This window comes from Prenolepis imparis, unplaced genomic scaffold, assembly GCF_030444845.1.
Source record: "Prenolepis imparis isolate NDT839.2.m4 unplaced genomic scaffold, iyPreImpa1.0 SCAF_13, whole genome shotgun sequence".
Lineage (NCBI taxonomy): Eukaryota > Metazoa > Arthropoda > Insecta > Hymenoptera > Formicidae > Prenolepis > Prenolepis imparis.
This window is the reverse complement of record NW_028141171.1, coordinates 2,148,540-2,170,273: the sequence shown is the minus strand read 5'-3', so window position 1 is coordinate 2,170,273 and position 21,734 is coordinate 2,148,540. Positions and strand designations below refer to the sequence as shown.

General features: G+C 31.4%; 1 protein-coding gene across 14 annotated transcripts in view; it reads left to right on the top strand.

The window, feature by feature from the left end:
* The first annotated feature begins 1,409 nt into the window (after window positions 1–1,409).
* Syp (synaptotagmin binding cytoplasmic RNA interacting protein) overlaps window positions 1,410–21,734 on the top strand; it is a 37,865-nt gene continuing 17,540 nt past the window's right edge. For 7 of the 14 annotated variants that reach the window (XM_083053272.1, XM_083053264.1, XM_083053263.1 and 4 more), the window contains exons 1-9: window positions 3,202–3,317; window positions 4,575–4,951; window positions 5,086–5,193; window positions 5,420–5,596; window positions 13,967–14,102; window positions 18,772–18,977; window positions 19,100–19,249; window positions 19,947–20,092; window positions 20,954–21,069. In XM_083053272.1, the coding sequence (XP_082909398.1) occupies window positions 4,577–4,951; window positions 5,086–5,193; window positions 5,420–5,596; window positions 13,967–14,102; window positions 18,772–18,977; window positions 19,100–19,249; window positions 19,947–20,092; window positions 20,954–21,069 (1,414 nt within the window). In that variant the 5' untranslated portion in view covers window positions 3,202–3,317; window positions 4,575–4,576. Of the gene's footprint in view, window positions 1,574–3,184; window positions 3,318–3,363; window positions 3,492–3,646; window positions 3,663–3,982; window positions 4,038–4,574; window positions 4,952–5,085; window positions 5,194–5,419; window positions 5,597–12,915; window positions 13,052–13,966; window positions 14,103–18,771; window positions 18,978–19,099; window positions 19,250–19,946; window positions 20,093–20,953; window positions 21,070–21,734 lie in introns of those variants that run through there. The other 7 variants (XM_083053265.1, XM_083053270.1, XM_083053268.1 and 4 more) reach the window with 7 other exon arrangements.

Here is a 21,734-nt window from a genome sequence, read left to right as displayed (position 1 = left end):
ATGTACGAAAATATATTTCTATGCACTTTCGTAGAGCGTACAAAAGGCGAAGTAACATTTGAAGATTTTTGAGTTTGATAGTTATCTATGTCGAATAGAATTAAAACAAACCACACGGGGCGACCGGAGTGTTCGTGACGATCCTGATTAAGGCGGAGCCCGTATATACCGCGAAGAGAGGTGAGCGATTGAATCGGATTGGACTAAGGCGCAATTCCGACGGCGAGCGCAAAGAAACTGGTTTCGGTTTTGTGGAGTTTGCACCATTGCACCGCTCTTTCAGTGAGACAGTCCAATTTATGCATCACGGCTATGTAGGCACTACACGATATCAAAACGCTGCGCCCGAGTCTTAAAATCCAGTCATCGTTGTCTCTTGTCTCACGCACACATCGTCATAATTATTATCGTTTTCATTATCAGTATCATTATCGTTATCGTCGTCACTGCCATCGCTGTCGTCTATATCGCTAGTAAAATAATTTATAAAATCTGTGTTTCGACGTGGTATTCTGCCCAACGGACGGAAATCCAAATAAAACAAGAAGAAGAAGAATTTATGTGTCTGTTTATTTGTCTCGTTCTTCGGTTCTCAATCACGTGCAAGTGCCTACGCAAACTAAATTTAATCCAAATGATCTAAAATAACACGCACTGATCACACATAACAAAACGGTCTTTCTCTCATTGCCGATCTCTCTTTATCTTTTCGCGCGTGCCGCGTCATATCGTTCGATGCAGTTACGCGCAATAGTGTAAACATAACCGCGAGTACAGCCGCAGCAACTGCTGTCTCTGCTGTCGCTGTCGCCGTCGCCGCCACCGCCACCGCTATCGTCGTCGCCGCCACTGCCACCGCCACCACCATCGCCACCGCCACCGCCACCGCTATCGTCAACATCAACGTCAACGTCAACGTCACCGTCACCGTCACTGTCAGCGCCACTGTTGCCGTTACCGCACTATCGTAATCATTACTATCACCTCCTCTATCTCCACTTGTACTGCCATCATTACCGTCAGTACCACCGTCATCGTCATCGCCACCGTTAACATTATTGCCATCATCACTTCCATCATCACCTTCACACCCATCACTACCATCATCATTGTCACCACCGTCACCGGTTTCACTACTATCATCATCATCACCTCCACCACCATCATTACTACTACCACCGCTATCGCCACCGTCATTTCAATCGCCACCTTCACTGTTGTTTCCACCGCCACCTTCACCGCCACCGCCATCTCCATCTCTACTACCTCCGCCACCGCCACTGTCATTGCCATCATCACCATTACCGCCATCGCCATCGCCACCGTCGTCGCCACCACCGACGCCGCCACCGCTGCCACTGCCGTTGCCATTATCACCATAAGTCAACTTGACGTACGGAGAACCGCTTTCCTCGTGAAAAAACTGTGACGTGCCAATTAATTATGAATTTCATGATACCTGGCCGGAGATCCTGACTATTTTCTTGTGTTGCCATTGCAATTGGTGTTTCTTCGTCATTGAAGCAACGAATCTGCTAAATTAATACCGGTGAGGAGTACAAATTCAGCACAGGTACACATGCATCTTTATCATTGCTCCTGACATTGCTCCATTCTCTTCGTCTTTCCTTTGTTTTGTCTTTGTGTCTTCCTTTTGCGGTTTATACAGAACTATCATTTTATTTCTTCCATACAAGGTAATCGAATAGGTGCATATCTCGATGCATTTTTCTCTCTTGTATGTCTAACGTGTAAAATATTATAGGATACGGTGCAGAGTCACATGAGAGAAAAAAGAGTATACATATTTCATTTGGAGAAATCTTTTTCGGTCGATAACAGATACTGTGTAATAAAAAATGCTATGTTATGAAAAAAAATTATAAAATGGATTTCCATGGGAACATTAGGAATACGTGCAGCAAAATTACGTTTCATTGCGAATGTTGTCGCATTTCGTTCAAGTTCATTTGTAAACGAATAGCGGTGTTCACACGATATGCAAAACAACGTGTAACACGTGCACAAAAATCATCATATCGCTAATGAAAAGCATGGTGAGGTTTTTGTGCATGCCGATAAGCGCGCACAATCGTCGTAATTTCCGATTTTAAAATCTTGCGAGATTAACCGCTGCGCGTTCGCAAATATTCAATCTCACGTAACGTTCGCCGCTAATACACGTCATCGCGTATATATATATATATATATATATATATATATATATATATGCTCGCTACATTCGTGAACGTGCAATTTTGGTTGATGTGTGCGAACTCTATGTTTGCCCAGAACTATTAAATACGAACAAGATGAAGCGAGCGTCCGGCGAATACGGCAAAAGGCTTCTCTGGAAGTGGTTCCAATAAGCAAGAAATATTAAATCAATCTTTTGAAATATTAAATTTATGTAGATTGATTTATAAACATTTTGATATAATATTTTATAAATGTTAAAGAGAACTGTGTTACTTGATAATATAAAATAAGGATAATAAATGTTCTTTTCAGCTGAACTGGCTGCACTAGTTCATAGTTTATCTCTTTCTTTCCAATGTGGAGTAACAAAGATAAACTTTGAACTAGTGTAGCCAGTTCAGCTGAAAAGAAACAGACCTAATATATTTCGAGAAATTAAAAATACAGTGTAGAAATACTATTCTTAACATTTTTGTGATATTATTTCCCAATGAAGTAAGAAACAAATGTTAAAGAGAAATCTTTGTGTATACCCAATAACATGTAAGAATTACAATATTTTTGGATGGGAAATGGACTAATTACAAATATTCGCCAATTATACCTAAAATATTATTGTAATAAATTGAATTTTTCGCTTACTAGGATGAATAGCCACACTCTCTGAAAAGCCTAACCTCTCGCTGCAATTTTTCCCGCAATTTCGCATCTCGCGACGATCGTCGTAATAAATGGAGATTTATCTATCGCCGTAATATATCGCGCCGAACGAGATGAGGGCTCTCTCGTTCAGAGCGCGCGTAAAATGTATATATATATATATATATATATATATATATATATATATATATATTCTCCCGGTCTTTCGCTCTTCTTCGGCGAACAAAACTCTGGGAGCCGGAGCGAACTTTTTTTCCTCGTCGGACGCGCTTCCGCGCGACCGACGGACCAATCAGAATTCGCGCGGCCGGAGAAATGGCCAACGTCGTGTCGCTGGGTTCGAGCGTATCTTTGCGCGTCGTTTTGTGAACCCCGTAGAGTCCGCGCAATCACGTTGACGTCTGTCGCCATTTCCTTCGGTACGGAGGAGAGACTCTTCTGTCCGTTTATTTCGCAAGGTAACCGCATTCTCGCCGCGTTCGCGCGCATCCATCCCGGGTACACAGCTGTTTCCCTGTCACCGGCCGACGAATTCGACGGGCCGCGAACGCACGGGCGGAAAATACGCCGGGAGGACTTCTGAAGCGCATCGCGAAGTGCATCATTTGTCGCGCCGGAGTGCATATATAGAGGTGCATCGTCGCGTATTTGGCCGGATCGTCGATTGCGTTTTGCCGGCCGGCAAACTTCTAATTCCGTGTGAAAAAATCGAGGATCTTATTTCATCTCAAAATCGTGTCGGGATTGATAGATTCCCGGGGGGAAATAATCTTCTATCGAGAGATTCTCTCTTTCGCCGTCCGGTATAGAATTCTTTTCTGTCCATCGCGTCCTGGACTCAGACTGACTTGATCGACACAACCGAGTGTCATGGATAAAAGTTCTTTCATCTTCGTATCGAATATATAACAAAGTGCAATATTATTCGCGTATATACGGATATTTTCAGTTTATTTGTTTTCGCGGAATTTTTTTTTCTCAGTTCGGACAATTTTTACTCCGTTATTTTTTTGTGACTCCCTCGTGCATCAATTAATAATAATTTCTGTTAGCTTTTGCCATCTCAAAAAGTCGCATTTTTTTTCGTTAGATACAGGTTTTTATATAGATATATGTTTTTCAGAAGAATGTGAAAATAATCGAGAACCGTCATTAATAATTTACATTTACTGAAAAGAGTGAGTTATGAATAAATAAATTAGAAATGATAAGTGTTATAAATAAATAAATAATAGTTTTTATAATAATAATATGTTGCAAAACTTGTTGCTTTTTGATATTAAAAATATATTTTTATTAATAATTGTTTTTTTTTTTTGTATTTTAGAATTATATTAATTCTCTGTTAATTAAAAAAATTTTTAATTGTACATTTTATATATATAAGATATAGAGTTTTTCTCTTGCCAGACAAAATGGCAGAAGAAGATATTGGTTAATGTTGCAATTTAAAACAAAATTATGAAACATATACTATAAAATAATTTTATTAGTATACACATATGTTACTTATTTGTATTTATATGTTAAATGTATTATAAGTATTTTGTAGCAAATATAGGATATATAACTCTATAATATAATGTGTAACTTTAAAAAAATTAATTCATACAAATATATATTTGTTACTTGATATATATTATAAAAAATAATAAAGTATACTTTATGATCAGAATAAAAGACTTTGATTAATATAGTAGTTGTTATTGTTTCAGCAATGGCAGAAGGAAATGGGGAAATAAAAATGGAAGAGAAACAAGAAATGGAAAATTTGGAACGGACAGAAGATTTTAACAAACTTATGCAATATGGACTAGATGAGAAAGTGGCTGCCAAACTGGACGAAATTTATAAGACGGGAAAATTGGCTCATGTTGATCTGGATGAAAGAGCTCTTGACGCTTTAAAAGAATTTCCAGTCGATGGTGCGCTAAATGTGCTGACGCAATTTCTGGAATCTAATCTAGAACATGTATCTAACAAATCGGCATACCTTTGTGGAGTAATGAAGACATACAGACAGAAGAGTCGTGCGGGTCAAGGAACAGGCACTAGCACAACACCCAAAGCCCCGGATGAGGACAAAATCAAAGTAATTTAAAGTGCTAGTTATTATGTGCATTTATTCAAGTTGCTTATACAAGTTGTTATTTAAATTTCTCTTAAATTGTTAGTTTTAGTTATTATTTGGTTAATATTTATGTAAGTGGTAAACAATTATTTTAGATGATTTTGGAGAGAACAGGATATCCTTTAGATGTAACTACTGGACAAAGAAAATATGGTGGTCCTCCGCCAAATTGGGAAGGTCCAACTCCTGGTACTGGTTGTGAGGTAAATTTATACATATATATATATATATATATATAGTTTTTTTTATATATAGATTTTTTTATTATAAAATGTTTAAAGTGCATTTTTATGTGTTACATAATTTTTCTATATTTTATATAAATTTCTCATAAAAAATTTCGGAACATCTTGATACTTTAAAAGCTTTTATGTATTAAAAAATGCTTGTATTTTTTGAAATTATTACATTGAATATTTTTGCAAAAAGGTATTTTGTGGCAAAATTCCAAAAGACATGTACGAAGATGAATTAATTCCGTTATTTGAAAAATGCGGAAAAATTTGGGATTTGAGACTGATGATGGACCCCATGTCAGGTTCCAACAGAGGATATGCATTTATCACATTTACTAATAGAGAAGCTGCACAGCAGGCTGTTCGAGAGGTATGTCAGTATATACTTTTCCTTAAATCATTATTGTGTAGTTTATATATGATCTATATATATTTATTTATTTCTTTTTTCCCCTCCTAATTACAAATATCGTTATGAATAATTTAAACAATTTTATTTTTTATTTTTTAAATTTTTAGAAATGTTACAAAATTGTTATTGCTTACCAAAATAATACTCCTTCGAAATGATTATAAATTAATAGAAATCTCAGTTTCTAAATGTTCAATTTTAAATGCTTAATGAATTTTTTAAATAATCTGATAGTATTGAATAATTATTGAATTTTATTTTATGTTACTTATAATATTATGGCTGAGCCATAATAATATTGATTGTCTAATAATATAGTAAAATAATATGTTTATTTTATGTTTCTAAGAAGTTGCTTCTTTTTTTTGCTGAACATTTCGAATGACTGTTATGTATTCCTATGTGGCTTGTTCTGCATTGTCCATTTTATTTATTAATTTTTTTTACAGTAGACTTACATGAACATCTTATTATTTTGTTCAATCTGTATAATCTTTTTTATAATTTTATTAATTTATATTTCTTTAATGTATACAGAGAGAGGATATCCTATTTTAAATAACGCGCGTGAATATCTTTGAAACTACTAATAATATGGAAAAATGTTTCGGAAAACATTGAATAGTTTTGAAAGAAAAACAAAATCTAATATCAATAGTTCTTTTGTAGATGGAGATGTAGAGGAGATATGATGAAGATCAACTTCATTTTTAAAAAATGGAATTATATACTTTGGAATGCATTAATTGATGCAGCTCTTCATTCACTATGAAAAAGCATTAGGGTATTTTTCGAAAAGCCATTAGTTTAGGTAATATTTTAATTTTGATTTTATTGTTGCGAAGTAATACTAATAGTACGATACGTATCTTATTAAAATTGGTGTTTACAAAAGAATATCTTTTTTATTTTTTAACATTAATTAGGCTTCACTCTTGAGTATAAACACACAAACTTGCATAGGCGCATAAGCGTATACATAAGAAATTCGATTGGTTTATTTTCTTATGCATACGTTTATGGACCAATCAATTTTCTTATGTCTATGTTTATGCGCTATGCAAGTTTGTGTGTTTATACCCTTAGGCCCAGTTCTACCAACGGCGGTTAACTTTAACCTACGGTTAAATTATATCTTTGTCTCTTTTTAAGAACATATCTAAAATAGACGAACATATAGTTTAACCGGAGGTTTAAGTTAACCGACGTTGGTTAAACTGGACCTTAATCTTCTAAATAATATATCAACTCTTATGTATTTCACTGGAAATTTATCAACATGCTAGAAGAATCCTTCAAGTTGTTCAAAAAAGAAGAGTTTTTGTTTTATTTATTTTTTCTTCTTTTATAAACTTTATTTTTTAAATAACTCTTCAAAAAAAATAATCCATGATATCAGATTCGATCGTCTTGAAAAAGTCAAGACATCATCTCGTTCAATCTAACAATTGGAAAATTTCTCACTTAAAATGGCTTGAGCTGTATTATTGTTTCGTGTTGACACCACATTTGTCATCTAGATTGATCTTTTCTAGAAATCATAAAAGTTTGGTTTAAGTAAAATCCTTTGTCATCAGTAAATGTATTAAAGAAAATATGAATTGATAATATATACACAATATATTACATTTTGAAAGATACTGCTGTGGAAAAGGATAACGCTAGTGCAAATTATGTTCAGTTCAATAAAATGACAGATTCGCTTACTCTCTGTTAATAAAACTTGCTCTGCCAGAAAACAAAGTATATGAAATAAATAATGGGTTTTAGAATATTTTATGCTGAGACAGAATATCGAGGTTTTTGAACAAAATCTCGTCACTTAATGCTTGATGCACATACACACACAAAACACTACACGCACGATACAATTACTGATTTCTTGTAACCGTTGATTGAAAAAGTTGTGGTGTACAATTTCACAACTAATATAGGGGATATTTCCAGCTACTATTGTTATATAATTACAACATTTTGTAAATCCGATGACAGTCGATGGACTTTTCTGGGTAAGTCTGTCTGTTCGATGACGAATGAAAGTTTAAATATCGTCGGTTTGGGTATCTTTCACGATACCGTCATGCTGCTTCTCTTAGTCATCATGTCCATAAATAACATTCTCCCAATAATAAAATTATGTCCACAATTTGGTTTGTGGAATATAATAGGACTTTCCTGAGCAGAGAAAAAATATCGAAGCCCTAAAGTACCGAAGACTCGATCCTAGGACTTCCTCTCAGTAGGCAGCCACTAAGCTATTCATTGCCCCATATCACTGTATTCTTTTCTGCTCGTTTACATATTCTCTACGAATCTGTCACTTTTCAATTATCTCACAAGCGAACCTCAGAATTGCCGAATTAGGAAAAATTATTTGAAAGTACACCTGTACTACCTGATCCTGACACGAAATTTCGTTTGTCTACTCAAACATCCATATGAGTGTAGATGTTAGTGGTTACACATAAATATATTAAAATAACGCGCGCGTAAGTACTACTTCGCAACATAAAAATTAAAATATCTTCTAAACTAATGGTTTTTTTTTTTTTGGTAGATATATTAATTTTTTTTACAGTGAATGTGAAGAGTTGTATCAATTAATGCGTCAAAAGTATGTGGTTCCATTAAAAAAAGAAATGAAATTGATCTTTATATATATATATATGTATATATATAGGGTGTGTGTGTATATATATATTTATATATACATATACATCCTTCCATCTATCAAAAACTATTGAACTACACCAAATTATATCCCTATCAAAATTGAATTTTTACTTAAGATATTTTTCTTTATCACCAATAGTTTTGAAGATATTCGCATGCATCATTTAAAATGGGACACCCTACACATTGATACATATATGTATACATATACATACACATACACGTACATAGGGTGTCCCATTTGATTTTTAATGCTTAAATGTAAAGAGGATTTTTTTTATTTTAAACTAAAGTTACTAAAGTGTTACTTCGTTTCAACGAAGTTACACATACAATGCTGCTTTATTGTTAGTTTGACCTTTCAAAGAGATCAATTATGTCAGGATTACTTAGATTTTTAAAAATATTTTAAAAATATATATATTATAATTTATAATATTATAAAAATATTTTTTAAATATATATATAAAAATATATATATATATTATAATTTATAATATTATAAAAATATTTTAAAAATATATATATTTATATATTCCTCACTTTTTATTGTATATTCTGAATAATTATATCGAGATTTTTCGAAAAATATAATAACGCCTTGTAAAAAATACAAATCCAAAAAAGTATAATTTGTTATCAGTCTGTACTCATGTTTACCATAAACCAGTTTTTAGAATTTAATAATAAAAGTATCACGTTATATTTATCTTTTTAATTAAAATTTAAATAAATTTAACTAATTTTGATATAGTGCTTAAGGATCGACAGGAGTGATGAGCAAACTTAAAATTTGGAAGAAGAGAAAAGAATGGACAATCACGCTATTCTTGTTCTTCTATCATATTGATAATATACGATTTTTCTTAAATTAATTACCTTTGCAAAAAATGTATTTAATTTTAAATATAGATATATTATTTAAAAGAAAATATTGATGACTTGATTGTTGATTCAGATTTGAGTTTTTATAACAGACTGAACATCTTGTACTTATAATTATTCCAGCAAACACAGATATATAACCGTAACATTACTAAAATAAGACGAAATGTAACGAGTAATATAACGTGTCATTACATGTAACATTCACGTTAGTTGTAATTTTCCACTTAAAATTGCAGTGATACAACAAATATAGCGCGGTATAAAATTGTTATAAAATCGTTATATAGATGTTATATAATCGTTATATAGATGTTATAACATGCAAATATGAAGGTTAGGCATGTATGTATATGCGTATATGACAAAAATACTTACAATTAGTCCAATATAATTAAATAATAAAATTTAAATAATTTATTTTATAAAATTTTTTCATATTTTTTAAAAATTATTTTATAAAATTTTAATTAAAAATTAAAAATTTTATTTATATGAAAATTAGACTTTACAGCTTAAACAGTATAATAAATGAGCGATTTCTTCTCATTTATTTGTCCGCTTTCTAAATTTTCGATCAGTTCAATATCTGAATTTCCTGTTGGAATGTATCAGAAAAATTGCAATAAACTCTGACAGAAATAATTATGACATCTTTAATCTTAATAGTCACTTTTTGTAAGCTTTATATAATTCTTATGACTGAAATTTAAATACGAGATAGATAGCTCATCGCACGTTGCATAGCGGTAAATGAAAGAACTAATGACTGAATATTGTTATTTTTTTATATTTTTGGAATATTACTGTAACATTTCTCATAAAATATTACAATTATATGTTCTTACAATGTCTCTACAATATTATATTGCAATTTGTAAGATATTATAACATTGCTGCAATGTAATTTAAATGTTCTGTGCTGTATGTGATGTAATATTTATGTTGCTGTTATTTTAAAATAGTTAGAAAATTATAAAGTAATATAACAATTATAAAGCACAGTTATATTGTGACTATCAAATAAATTATATTATATTATTGTATATAAAATATAACATTTGTTATATTGCATGTTACTCTGACGTTATATAACGTTTATATTCTGTGTTTACTGGAATACAGGATTTACAGGATTTAAAAGTGTGGAAACCCCTTAATTTTACGAAAACTACGCATTTTCGAAAAAGTTTTAAAAATTATAGGGTTTAAAAATATCTATTTACAGATCTTATCTTATCATTTGACCTTGAGTGGCGTTGCCAAGATTAAGACAAGATCACCTTGAATTTTTTAAACGGAATCACCATATTTTATTATATTATTTTTTTGAAACAAAATTTATAGGATTTTAAAGTTGAAAATATTGCCAACTTAATCTATGGTTAATTATACTTTGTTTGGAATTTTATTTTGATTTTTTTTTTTTAAAGGAATTGCTTTTGCAGAAGATGCTACTCATTATTTCATCATATCATAATTTCATAATTTTTTATCATATATCATAATTTTTTTGAGAATTTCGAAATTCACGATGGACCGATAAGTTTTCATAGTTTTTCCTATCAATTTTTAAACTAGTAACGATTGGTAACATTGAATGAGAAAAAAAGAATATGAGACGTTATCTGATCGCACAATCTTTTAAATGTCGAAGATGCCATCAATTTTAAAATTGATAACTTGGAAAGTAAACTAAACAAAAAAAATGTTATAGCTTTGAAGAACATTATAGAGATATATATTATATATATATTTAGAGATATATTATATATATATATTTAATTATATGTAATAAAAGTGAGGTTTCTATTCAGAAAATTTAAGTGATCTTGATATAAAAATCTTTGGACTAAAAGATTACTTAAGGTTGAATTAATTAAAATCAGCATTGTGTGTTTCTTTAAAAATTGACAAGAAAACCACGTAAATCGGAAAATTCAGATTTTGATGAAACTTTAGGGGAGCACTTGTAGGGGAGATAAATAAATTTAGAAATTTTTAGTTGCGGCCCAAAAACAATTTTACGGAGTGAAACCATCCTTAATATGTCGAAAAATATTCGAGATATTAAAAAATATGTTATAGAAAAGTTTCATGGTAAGAACATCTTTATTTAACCACACTAATATAAAAAAAAAATTTTCTTTACTTAAATTTTTTTTTTTTGTTTTTAATTACTTTTTCAAAATATTATTAATGTGGTTAAATAGAGGTACTTTACTTCATGAAATTTTTGTATAAAATATTTTTTGTTATCGTACATTTTTCGAAATATATCGAGAAAAACAAAAGCCGTTTTACATACGAAGAATGGTTTTACTCGGTTTTACCCCTTAGAATCGCGTTTTTGGCGACTAAAAAATTTTAAATTTATTTATTTTTCCCCCCTACATATATGTAAAGTTTCATCAAAATCGGAATTTTTGGATTTGCGAGGTTTCTTTGTAGATAACTTTTGTTTAAGGCTCCTGGTTCCTCACCGACCATGTTAGGATAGAATTGTGACGTCAGAGACGAGAAAACACACGCTAAAAATTCTTAAATGCCATTTCGATGAAATAACACTTCAGATGGCTTTAACACACTCTTAAAATACCTCGAAAACTATCCTTTTTCCCTTTATAATCAATCAATAGTTGTAAAATGACTGTAATATAAGGCCCAGTCCGTCTAGTCTTTACACATGCGCAGTCATTCCGCATGACAAAATTTGATATCACGATCATTTTACGGTTGTTGATTGAGCGTCAAGGGAAAAGAATAATTTTCGAGAAATTTTAAAAGTGTACTAAAGCCATCTGAAGTAGTGTTTCATCGAAATATCTTTTCATTTAAAAATGGCATCTAAGAATTTTCAGTATGTGTTTTCTCGCCTCTGACGTCATAATGTAACATGGCCGCGGCGAGAATCCAGGAGCCTTAAAACATTTTCTTTTTTTTTTAATGAGATATTTGAGCATCAAAAATAAAATATGAGACATATTGTATGTGTGATGTATGTGTGCGTGTGTGTATGTGTGGGTTTGTGCGCGCGCGCATTTGTGTGCGTGTGTGTATGTGTGCGTGCATACATATGTATGTATATGTGTACACATATTATGTATATATGTCGCACATGGAGATGCGTGTGTACTTTAGCTGAGAACAATACACATAATGTATGTTTTATATATGCATATTATGTCCTTGACCATTTTTAGTCGTGTTATGCGCAGTTATATATATACATATATGTATCCAACTGATCCCCCGAATATTTAACAACACCGAGAAATTATACATTAATGATGTCCTATGAATGAGTTTCTTTTTCCAGCTCTCCTCTTTGCTCAGTGGGCAAAATTGGGAGTGGAGAACCTTTCCGATAAAAATCACAATGAATTGTGTGGTCTCTAATTGGTTAGGGGTATATTTACCTAATTGGTCGATTTTCATTGGACAATTGTGACAATTTTTGTAACAAAATTTTTGGAAAATGTTAGGCTTAAAATTTGTTTACAGGAGTGTACATGATACGTGAAAGGCCGGTTTCATATATTGTGAAGATTCGAGCGACAAAGCCATGCCAACTTTCTCGCTTTCTCTTGGAGATTTACATTTATATTGTTAATAATGATTATATTCTAAATTGCACAAAAAATTTAAATTTCGCCATTTTAAACAAAAAAAAATTACGAAACAAAATTAGGCATGTGTATGTTTTCTTCATCCCACAGCTCGATAATCACGAAATAAAACCCGGCAAGAGTCTGAAAGTAAACATTAGCGTTCCTAATCTACGACTTTTCGTGGGAAACATACCAAAGTCAAAAGGCAAAGAGGAGATCTTGGAGGAATTTGGTAAATTAACAGGTAAAGTGAATTCGAGGCGTGTGTAACCTTACCTCTACCTATTACCTACCTGTCTTACCTTGTATTGTATAACTTATAAGAGTGGTAGTTTTTAAGTAGTGGTTGTAGATGGTATGGAAACTATATATTTATGGAGCATCCAAGGATCACATTGACTCCATAAATTCTGCGAATATACACCTTATGGCACCTTTAGTTCTGGTTCTCCTTGCCTCTCGGTTTATTAGTGAACAGTAACACCTCTCTGGTCCAAGTCTTCTTTTCCTCACATACATATTTTAGGTTTGAGTTTTATCGAATTTTATCTGCTTCCTACTCTATACATGCGATTATCTTACTCCCCCCCCCCCTCTGCTCCCCCTCTGCTTCCTGATTTTGCGTAACCAATCGATCAATCTTTAGTACACTGATCTTCGTCTTTGTTTTCCTTTTTTTTCTTTTTTTTTTTCTTTTTGAAAAAGACGAGGTGCAGAGATGAAAAAAGAAAATGTGGAAGTTACTTTTAGATTGTTTTTTACTTAGACGACACGGAAAAAAACTTACACACGCTGTCTTGCACTATTGCAATTTTGCAATATACGCAAAGGTGATTCATGACTAAGTCTCTCAAGCTTTTTTGGGGGTATGGGAGATTTGCGTGGACCGCTGGGGCGTTTGGCTCGCTAACAAACGGACAGGCACTCCCTCTACCCACTCTACGATCTCTATCGATCCTGGAAACCGATTATATACGATCCTTCGTGATATCATACTCTCAACGCTCTCTTATGTACCACAAACTGGTCCCCCTTTGTCCCCCCTTACTTCCACCCCCGAAAGGCGTTTCATGAAATCCCATGTTCAGACAGCCAATAAGCAGGTAAAATCATAAATGGCAAGCTTAATTGGCACTTTCCTTCCACATTATTCTTACAGCTGAATGATTATGAGATTCGGAAAGGGAAAAAGATTGGTGTTACCGTATCATATAACAATCATCGCTTGTTTGTGGGAAATATTCCAAAGAATCGAGACCGAGATGACTTGTTCGAAGAGTTTACAAAGCACGCACGTAAGTTGACAATTGTCCTTAAATCAGCGAGCAGTTATATCCAAGTTGGAAGTTCTATTATGGGAGAGAGATGATGGAACGAACAAAATTTTTTTATAATCAAATCACGAATTTTCTAGCCAGGTGGGTTAAATTCAACCCTCTCTTGCATAGATGTTAAAAAAAAATCTTGCAATTGATATATTCAGACACACAAAATCCAAAGTTTCATTATACATTTTTTCGGTGATTTTCTTTCAGTATTTGATAAATTGATGTCGATGTATTTATTAATATAAGCCAAGTGAACTCTTCATCGTGTGATTCCTTCATTTTTTTTTATTTCCAGTTATTTTGGGTTGTAGTCAAAGCGCACTGTTGTAATAAATAGAAATTGTGTATAATTGCATCCTACAACTAAATAAGTTTACACTGTAATTTTGTTTGAGTCATTTGTTCGACATATTTTCTCTTCTGTAATATATATAATATGCTACAGAGGAGTATATATATATATATATATATATATATATATATATATATATATATACTCCTCTGTAGCATATTATATATATTACATATATATTATATATATTATATATATTACAGAAGTTATATATATATATATATATATATATATATATATATATATACAGGATGTCCCAAAAAGATCGGGACCCTTAAAAATATCGAAAAATATAAGTTTAAAAAAAAATGTTTCAGATAAAAGTTGTAGGGTTTAAAATGATCTATTTAATGATCTTATCAGTTTGACTTTGGATGGCGTCGCCAAGGTCAGGACAAGGTTACCTTAAATTTTTTAAATGGGATGCTCCGATTTTTATTACATATTTTTTTATAGCTTACCTAAAGAGCTTTTCAAAACACTATAATTAAGTTATTTTTCATTAAGTACTTTCCGAGTTATGAGACTTGAAATTTACAGTATTTTGACATAAAATATAAAATATCTTATGAAATATTTAGTTTTTGGTAATTTTACTTTAATACTTTTATGCACAAAATAATGAAACCAATTAATTGTAAAGAACACATAGTTGATTTAAAAAAGAAATATGTTGCAAATTACATACTTTTTTTTCAAAGCAACTGTGTTCTTCACACCAATTGATTGGTGGTCTCATTCTTCTGTGCATAAAAATATTAAGATAAGACTTCCGAAAACTGAATGTTTCACAAGATATTTTATATTTTATGTCAAAATATTGTAAACTTCAAGTCTCATAACTCGGAAAGTACTTGTAGAAAAATAACTTAATTATAATGTTTTGAAAAGCTCTTGAGATAAGCTATAAGAATATATAATAAAAATAGGGGGTTTCATTCAAGCAATTGAAAGTGACCTTGCCCTGACCTTGGCGACGTCATCTAAGGTCAAACTAATAAAATCATTAAATAGATCATTTTAAACCCTACAACTTTTATCTGAAACATTTTTCTGTAAAACTTATATTTTTCAAGATTTTTAAGGGTCCCGACCTTTTTAAGACACCCTGCATATATAATATAAATTTTTATATTTTATTTGCATTTTTGAGAAATTTAATAGGTGATATTTGGTATTTTAAGACAAAGATTTAAAAATTTTATGTTAAAGAACAAATATAATTTTATAGTGAGCAGTATTTCATTCTTTTATTTTTATATATTTATGAAGAAAGTTTTAAAAAAATTTATTTTTTTAATTTTATTTTCTGATATATATAGAAATTTTTATAATATGTTAAGGCTCCTGGCTCCTTGTCGACCATGTCGAAATCGTGACGTCAGAGGCGAGAAAACACACGCTAAAATTTCTTAGATGCCATTTCGAAATAAAAATATATTTCGATGAAACAGCACTTCAGATGGCTTTAGCACACTCTTAAAAAACCCCGAAAACTATCCTTTTCCCTTTATAATCAATCAACAGCTGTAAAATGTAATATTATGAAGCCCAGTCCGTCTGGTCTTTGCACATGCGCAGTCATTCCGCATGTCAAAGTCTGATATCTCGATCATTTTACAGCTGTTGATTGATTATAAAGGGAAAAGGATAGTTTTCGGGGTTTTTTAAGAGTGTGCTAAAGCCATCTGAAGTGCTGTTTAATTGAAATATCTTTTCATTAAAAAATGGCATCTAAGAATTTTCAGCGTGTGCTTTCTCGCTTCTGACGTCACAATCCAATATGGCCGCGGTGAGCACCCAGGAGCCTTAAAAATATAATATTAGAAATATAATCACATTTTATGAATGAATAAATATATGTTTATCGTGATATCTTTAGACAATAAATTCAATATAAAGAGGAAAACATCCTATTTGTATGGTGTAAATATAAATTTGATAAAAGAGAATGAGATCAGTATGATTGAATGAATGTGTCTGATAATCACTACATTTTGTATGTGTGTGTGCATAAGGTTCTTGCATGTAACATCAGAGAATATGGACACAGAGAGGAGATTAATGGAAAAAAATACAATGATAAGGGCAAAACGTCATTGTTAAATGAGGCATAGGAATGACTTAGAAGTTAATTTTAAGAGTACAATTCATATAATGGTACAAGGCATCTAATTATTTTTTATGATACAATACATATAGAAAAAAGTTAATCCATTACATTTGTAAATTTATATTTTTATAAATAAAATCGATACACATCGATATACAAATTAGAGTGCTTTTCAGCAACGAAACACAGGGAGCTTTCCAACAAGGACACAGTGTGACACAGTGTATCATTCTATCTTCTTTCAATACCAGTGAACAACAAAGATAGAATGATACTCTGTGTCACACTGTGTTCTTGTTGGAAAGCTTCCACAGTCATACGTGTGACACAATGTTACACTTGAAGCTTAACTTTCTTTTTTTATCGCCAGAGGGCAGGGCAGTCACTTTATATAGCTTTTTCAAAGTTTTAAGTTTTTTAAAAACTTATACGGAATACCATTTCATGAAAAGAAAAATGGTACCAAATGTAAAAATGTTGGTATTTATGAAGTGATACAAAACGACAGTACAATCAAACACAGTCTTTTTAACTGTGTACAATTGATTTCGACTCTTGTAGTTGGAAAGCACTGTGTTAGTAAGCAATTACAAGGAATTTTTAAATAGATTATATATACTATATATAAGTTTAATATACGTTTGTCAACCAAATGGTTTGCTGTTTAGATTTATTAGTAAAATATTTATGAGATGCCTTGTTATCCAAATATCTTCTAAACTGAGAGGAAGGAGAGAAGGACTGTTTTTGAGAAAAATAAGTCTTCCCCTGGAAATTGTCAAATTGCTCATGTAACATTTGACAATTTTTCAGTACTTTTGAAGAGGATCTGTCAATTTAGATTAGAATGAGATATACATCAGAGCTCGAGAGAGAGAGAGAAAGAGAGAGAGAGAGAGAGAGAGAGAGAGAGAGAGAGAGAAAGAGAGAAAGAAAGAGAGTGAGAGAGAGAGAGCAAGCGAAAAAAAACGAACGATATTTTGTTATATCTCAGGATTAGAAGATGGAGAATATATATAATATTAGAGTGTCAATCTTTGCGTATATATATGATCGAGTTATTGCATGAGAATTCTAATAGCATGAGAATTCTTCTTAATAATATAGTGTTTACATGTCTTGAAATGATTAATCTTCAAATTTTTCAAATACGCAGATTCAGTAAAAAGTGATAAAGAAGGTTTCATACATATGTTTATTGAAAGAGTGTGTTATACAGAATTTAGAGAGCTTTCAATCTTTCTCTTTGTAGTTATTAATAACATCTTTGCATTTTTTTCTGTTCTTTTAATCTTGGTTATCTGTAGCCTTTTATTTCAAAATTTTATTGTGATACAGTGTTGGTGACGTAATATTACTCTCTTATTTTTATTTATTTTATATTCAATTCTCTTGGATATAGTTTGTGTTTATCAGTAAAACCATTCGATTAATTTGTTCCTTTTAATTTGTTTTTTTTATCTTTTTTAGACTTTAAGTATATTAGTTTTTAAAATGTGCAGAAAGATGAGACTTAAAATCATCTCTGCAAATAATAAAATAGAAACAATAATTTAAAACAATATGTTAAAAAAGATAAAATTAAGTAATCTCGTGTTTTGAAGATATGTACAATCAAGTGTTGTATTATAGATATTTTCAAATTGAATAACATATAGTGTCTGACTGATGCAATCTTTTATTACATTATTTTTTTGTATCTTTAGTTTAACTAAATACCGACTTTAAATACAAACAAGCAGTATTTTTTGTATTGAGTATCCAGAAATAAATAAAAATACAGTTGTCGGGAATTAAAAGCCATTTATTATAATATTTATATGTTCTTATAATAAAAACTTTTATGTGTGAATAATTATTATTAATCGAAATATAATCATGATAATAGTATTCTGTAAAATAAATATTAGGATGTAAATAATGATGTAATATTCCAATACATTAAATATTTAAAAATGTTTAAGAGACTATATAATGCAAATCTCTAGTTTACGGTAACATCGCACATGAAAACGTACATGAAATAGTTGCTTAGATCTATATTTTGTTTTTGCAAAGTTTCCACTTTTTATTATATATAGTAGCAATCCTTAAAAATTTCGCGATCGCCAAGATCAAAAGTTCGAGCGAATCTCATCCGCTTCTCGTATGATTTTTTTTCCGATATATAGCTGGCCTGACGGAGGTGATTATCTACAGTTCACCAGATGACAAAAAGAAGAATAGAGGTTTTTGCTTTTTGGAATATGAATCTCACAAAGCGGCTTCCTTAGCCAAACGAAGGTTGAGCACCGGACGTATCAAGGTTTGGGGATGTGATATTATTGTTGATTGGGCCGATCCTCAAGAGGAGCCAGACGAACAGACCATGTCCAAAGTAAAGAGTGATGCAATTGAGTTTAATTATTCTTATATCAATATTTCTATAGTCTTTTTTTTTATTCGTTATGCTATGCAAGTTGAGCAAATTGTTACAATGCAAATTACTCTCTGTTTTAGGTACGTGTGCTTTACGTACGAAATTTGACGCAAGATTGTTCCGAGGAGAAGTTGAAGGAAAGCTTCGAACAATACGGCAAAATTGAGCGAGTGAAGAAAATCAAGGATTATGCCTTTATACATTTTGAAGACAGAGATAATGCCGTTAAAGTAAGATATATTCTAACAATATACTGTTTTTTTCATTTGATAAAACTTTTGTTTAGTTGCCAAGGATGTTTGACCGAATTTAGGGTATTTTGGGGATGCTGAATCCAAAAATGACAACAGTTTAGCCGAATTGGCTCTAGTTTTTGAGATAATAGATACCCAAATTACGATTTTACCCCAATGCCCCAATACGATCTGTAGCTGCTGACATATGCAGCAGGGTTTGGTCTATCTTTTTATTCTTTAACATTGTTTTTATTTCCAACGTGATCCTGATGAGAGACCCACATAAAAGAAAATCGTACAAACAGTATTTTTCTATGCATTAATTGTGATTATCTGAATCAGTTTACTTTATTTTTATATTATTTTACTGAATACAACGTCATTAGGTATTTCATATATATACTTTTGTATAATTTGAGACAGTTTCCATATGATTTGGGGATAGACTACGCCTGACCATTACATTTTTTGCATTTTTTATGTTTTTCATGAAACACCCATTATCTAAAAAATTAGAGCCAATCTAGGAAAATCAATGCCATATTCGGAATCAGTGACACAAAGTTACTCTAAAATCGATCTAATATAATTGACAATAAAATCAGTGTTGACCAGTGTAATCAGTATATTAAAAATATATTTTGAATATATTTAAATTGATTGATGTACATTTACGTGTTCCCTTTTTAAGGCAATGAACGAATTAAACGGCAAAGAAATGGGTGGATCTCACATAGAAGTTTCGCTAGCAAAACCACCGTCTGATAAGAAGAAGAAGGAAGAGATGCTGCGCGCTAGAGAGAGACGAATGATGCAAATGTTACAGGGTAGAGGCGGGTAAGCTGTCTTTACGAGCTGATATTTATTTTTTTAAATTATTTGCGCAACGTTCATTATACAGGGTGTCCCAGGATTTAACCGACAAATTGCGGGAGCATATTCTATAAGTGGAAATAAGAAAGAAATGTTATATGAAGTTTGGCTAGAAATGCTTTATTACAAAGTTATAAACAAATATTGAAATAGAACATGAAATAGGCAACAACGGATTTTCCGTTGCAGAGAACATTAATGGAACAATTTAATAACGCACTTCAGAATGACTTTCTTGCGCGATAATACAAACTTGATTCGATATAATACGGAACTTATTACACAAAGAACCCCATACTAATTTTATGTGAAATTGGATTTCGGTTAAATCAGCAAGTTTTCTTACATGTTGTAGCTTATGACCTGCCGAACAAAAGATACAATAGCCTCAAAGTTAAATAATGGATAGTTATTGAATTACAGCCAGTCAAACAACTCGATTTTTCGTGTTTTACTAGCTATAAATTAGTAACTATGTCTATTATTTATCTTTGAGCCTATTACATTTTTTGTTCAGTAGATCATAAGCTACAATGTATAAGAAAACCAGCTGATTTTATTAAGATCCAATTTTATATAGGATTAGTGCAGGGATTTTGAACCTAAACTTTGTAATAAAACATTTTCTAGCCAAACTTCATATAACATTATTTTCTTATTTCCACTTGTAGAATATGCTCCCACAAGTTGTCGGTTAAATCCTGGGACACTGTATTATACCTTTACCTATTCTACCATTTCGATCTCTTTATTCTTCACTTTTTATTTATGAAAATCCAAATCAAGAAGGTGTAATATAGCTTTCTTTTCTTTTTTTTTTCACAGTGGATCTCCATCTCACCCGAGCATGATGGGAGGACCAATGCCAGTTCGTGGACCTACACAAGGACCTCGAGGTACCAGCGCAGGTATGCGTGGACAGATGGGACGAGGTGATTACGGTTAGTATCAATTTTTGTTTCTTTTTTCTTCTCTTTTTCTTTACTGAATTGTTTCATGTATTTCTCAAGAATATATCTTGCAATATATTCTTGCAACTTTGATTTTCGTGGCAAAATAAAAATTTTAGTAATTTTTTTTTATAAATGTGTCACGTATATGGATATAGTACATATATATGTGTTTTCGTTCCGCTCGAGCAATAACAATTTCTATTTGAACGTCAAATATTTCTCTCAATCGAAATTTGTGACACATACATATGTATGTATGTATGTACGTATATATATACATATGTATGTATGTATGTATGTATGAATGTTTGTATGTATGTATGTATTTATTTATTTATTTATTTATTTATTTATTTATGTATATTTAGAGCTCGAAATATTCAGACATTCACCCTCTTATTTATTACCCATATTGCATGGGGTAAGCATCGGTTCTACGAGTACTCTCACTCATGTAACATAATTTTCAGTAGATTATTAATAAATTAAAAAACTTAAAGTATATATAATATATATATATATATATATATATATATATATATAAAACAACATAGACTTTATATGATCAACAAATTATAAACGTTAGTTTACTGAACGTCAAATATTATTTCGGCCTACATTTATTTATGATCAACATTAGGTTTACATGTGGT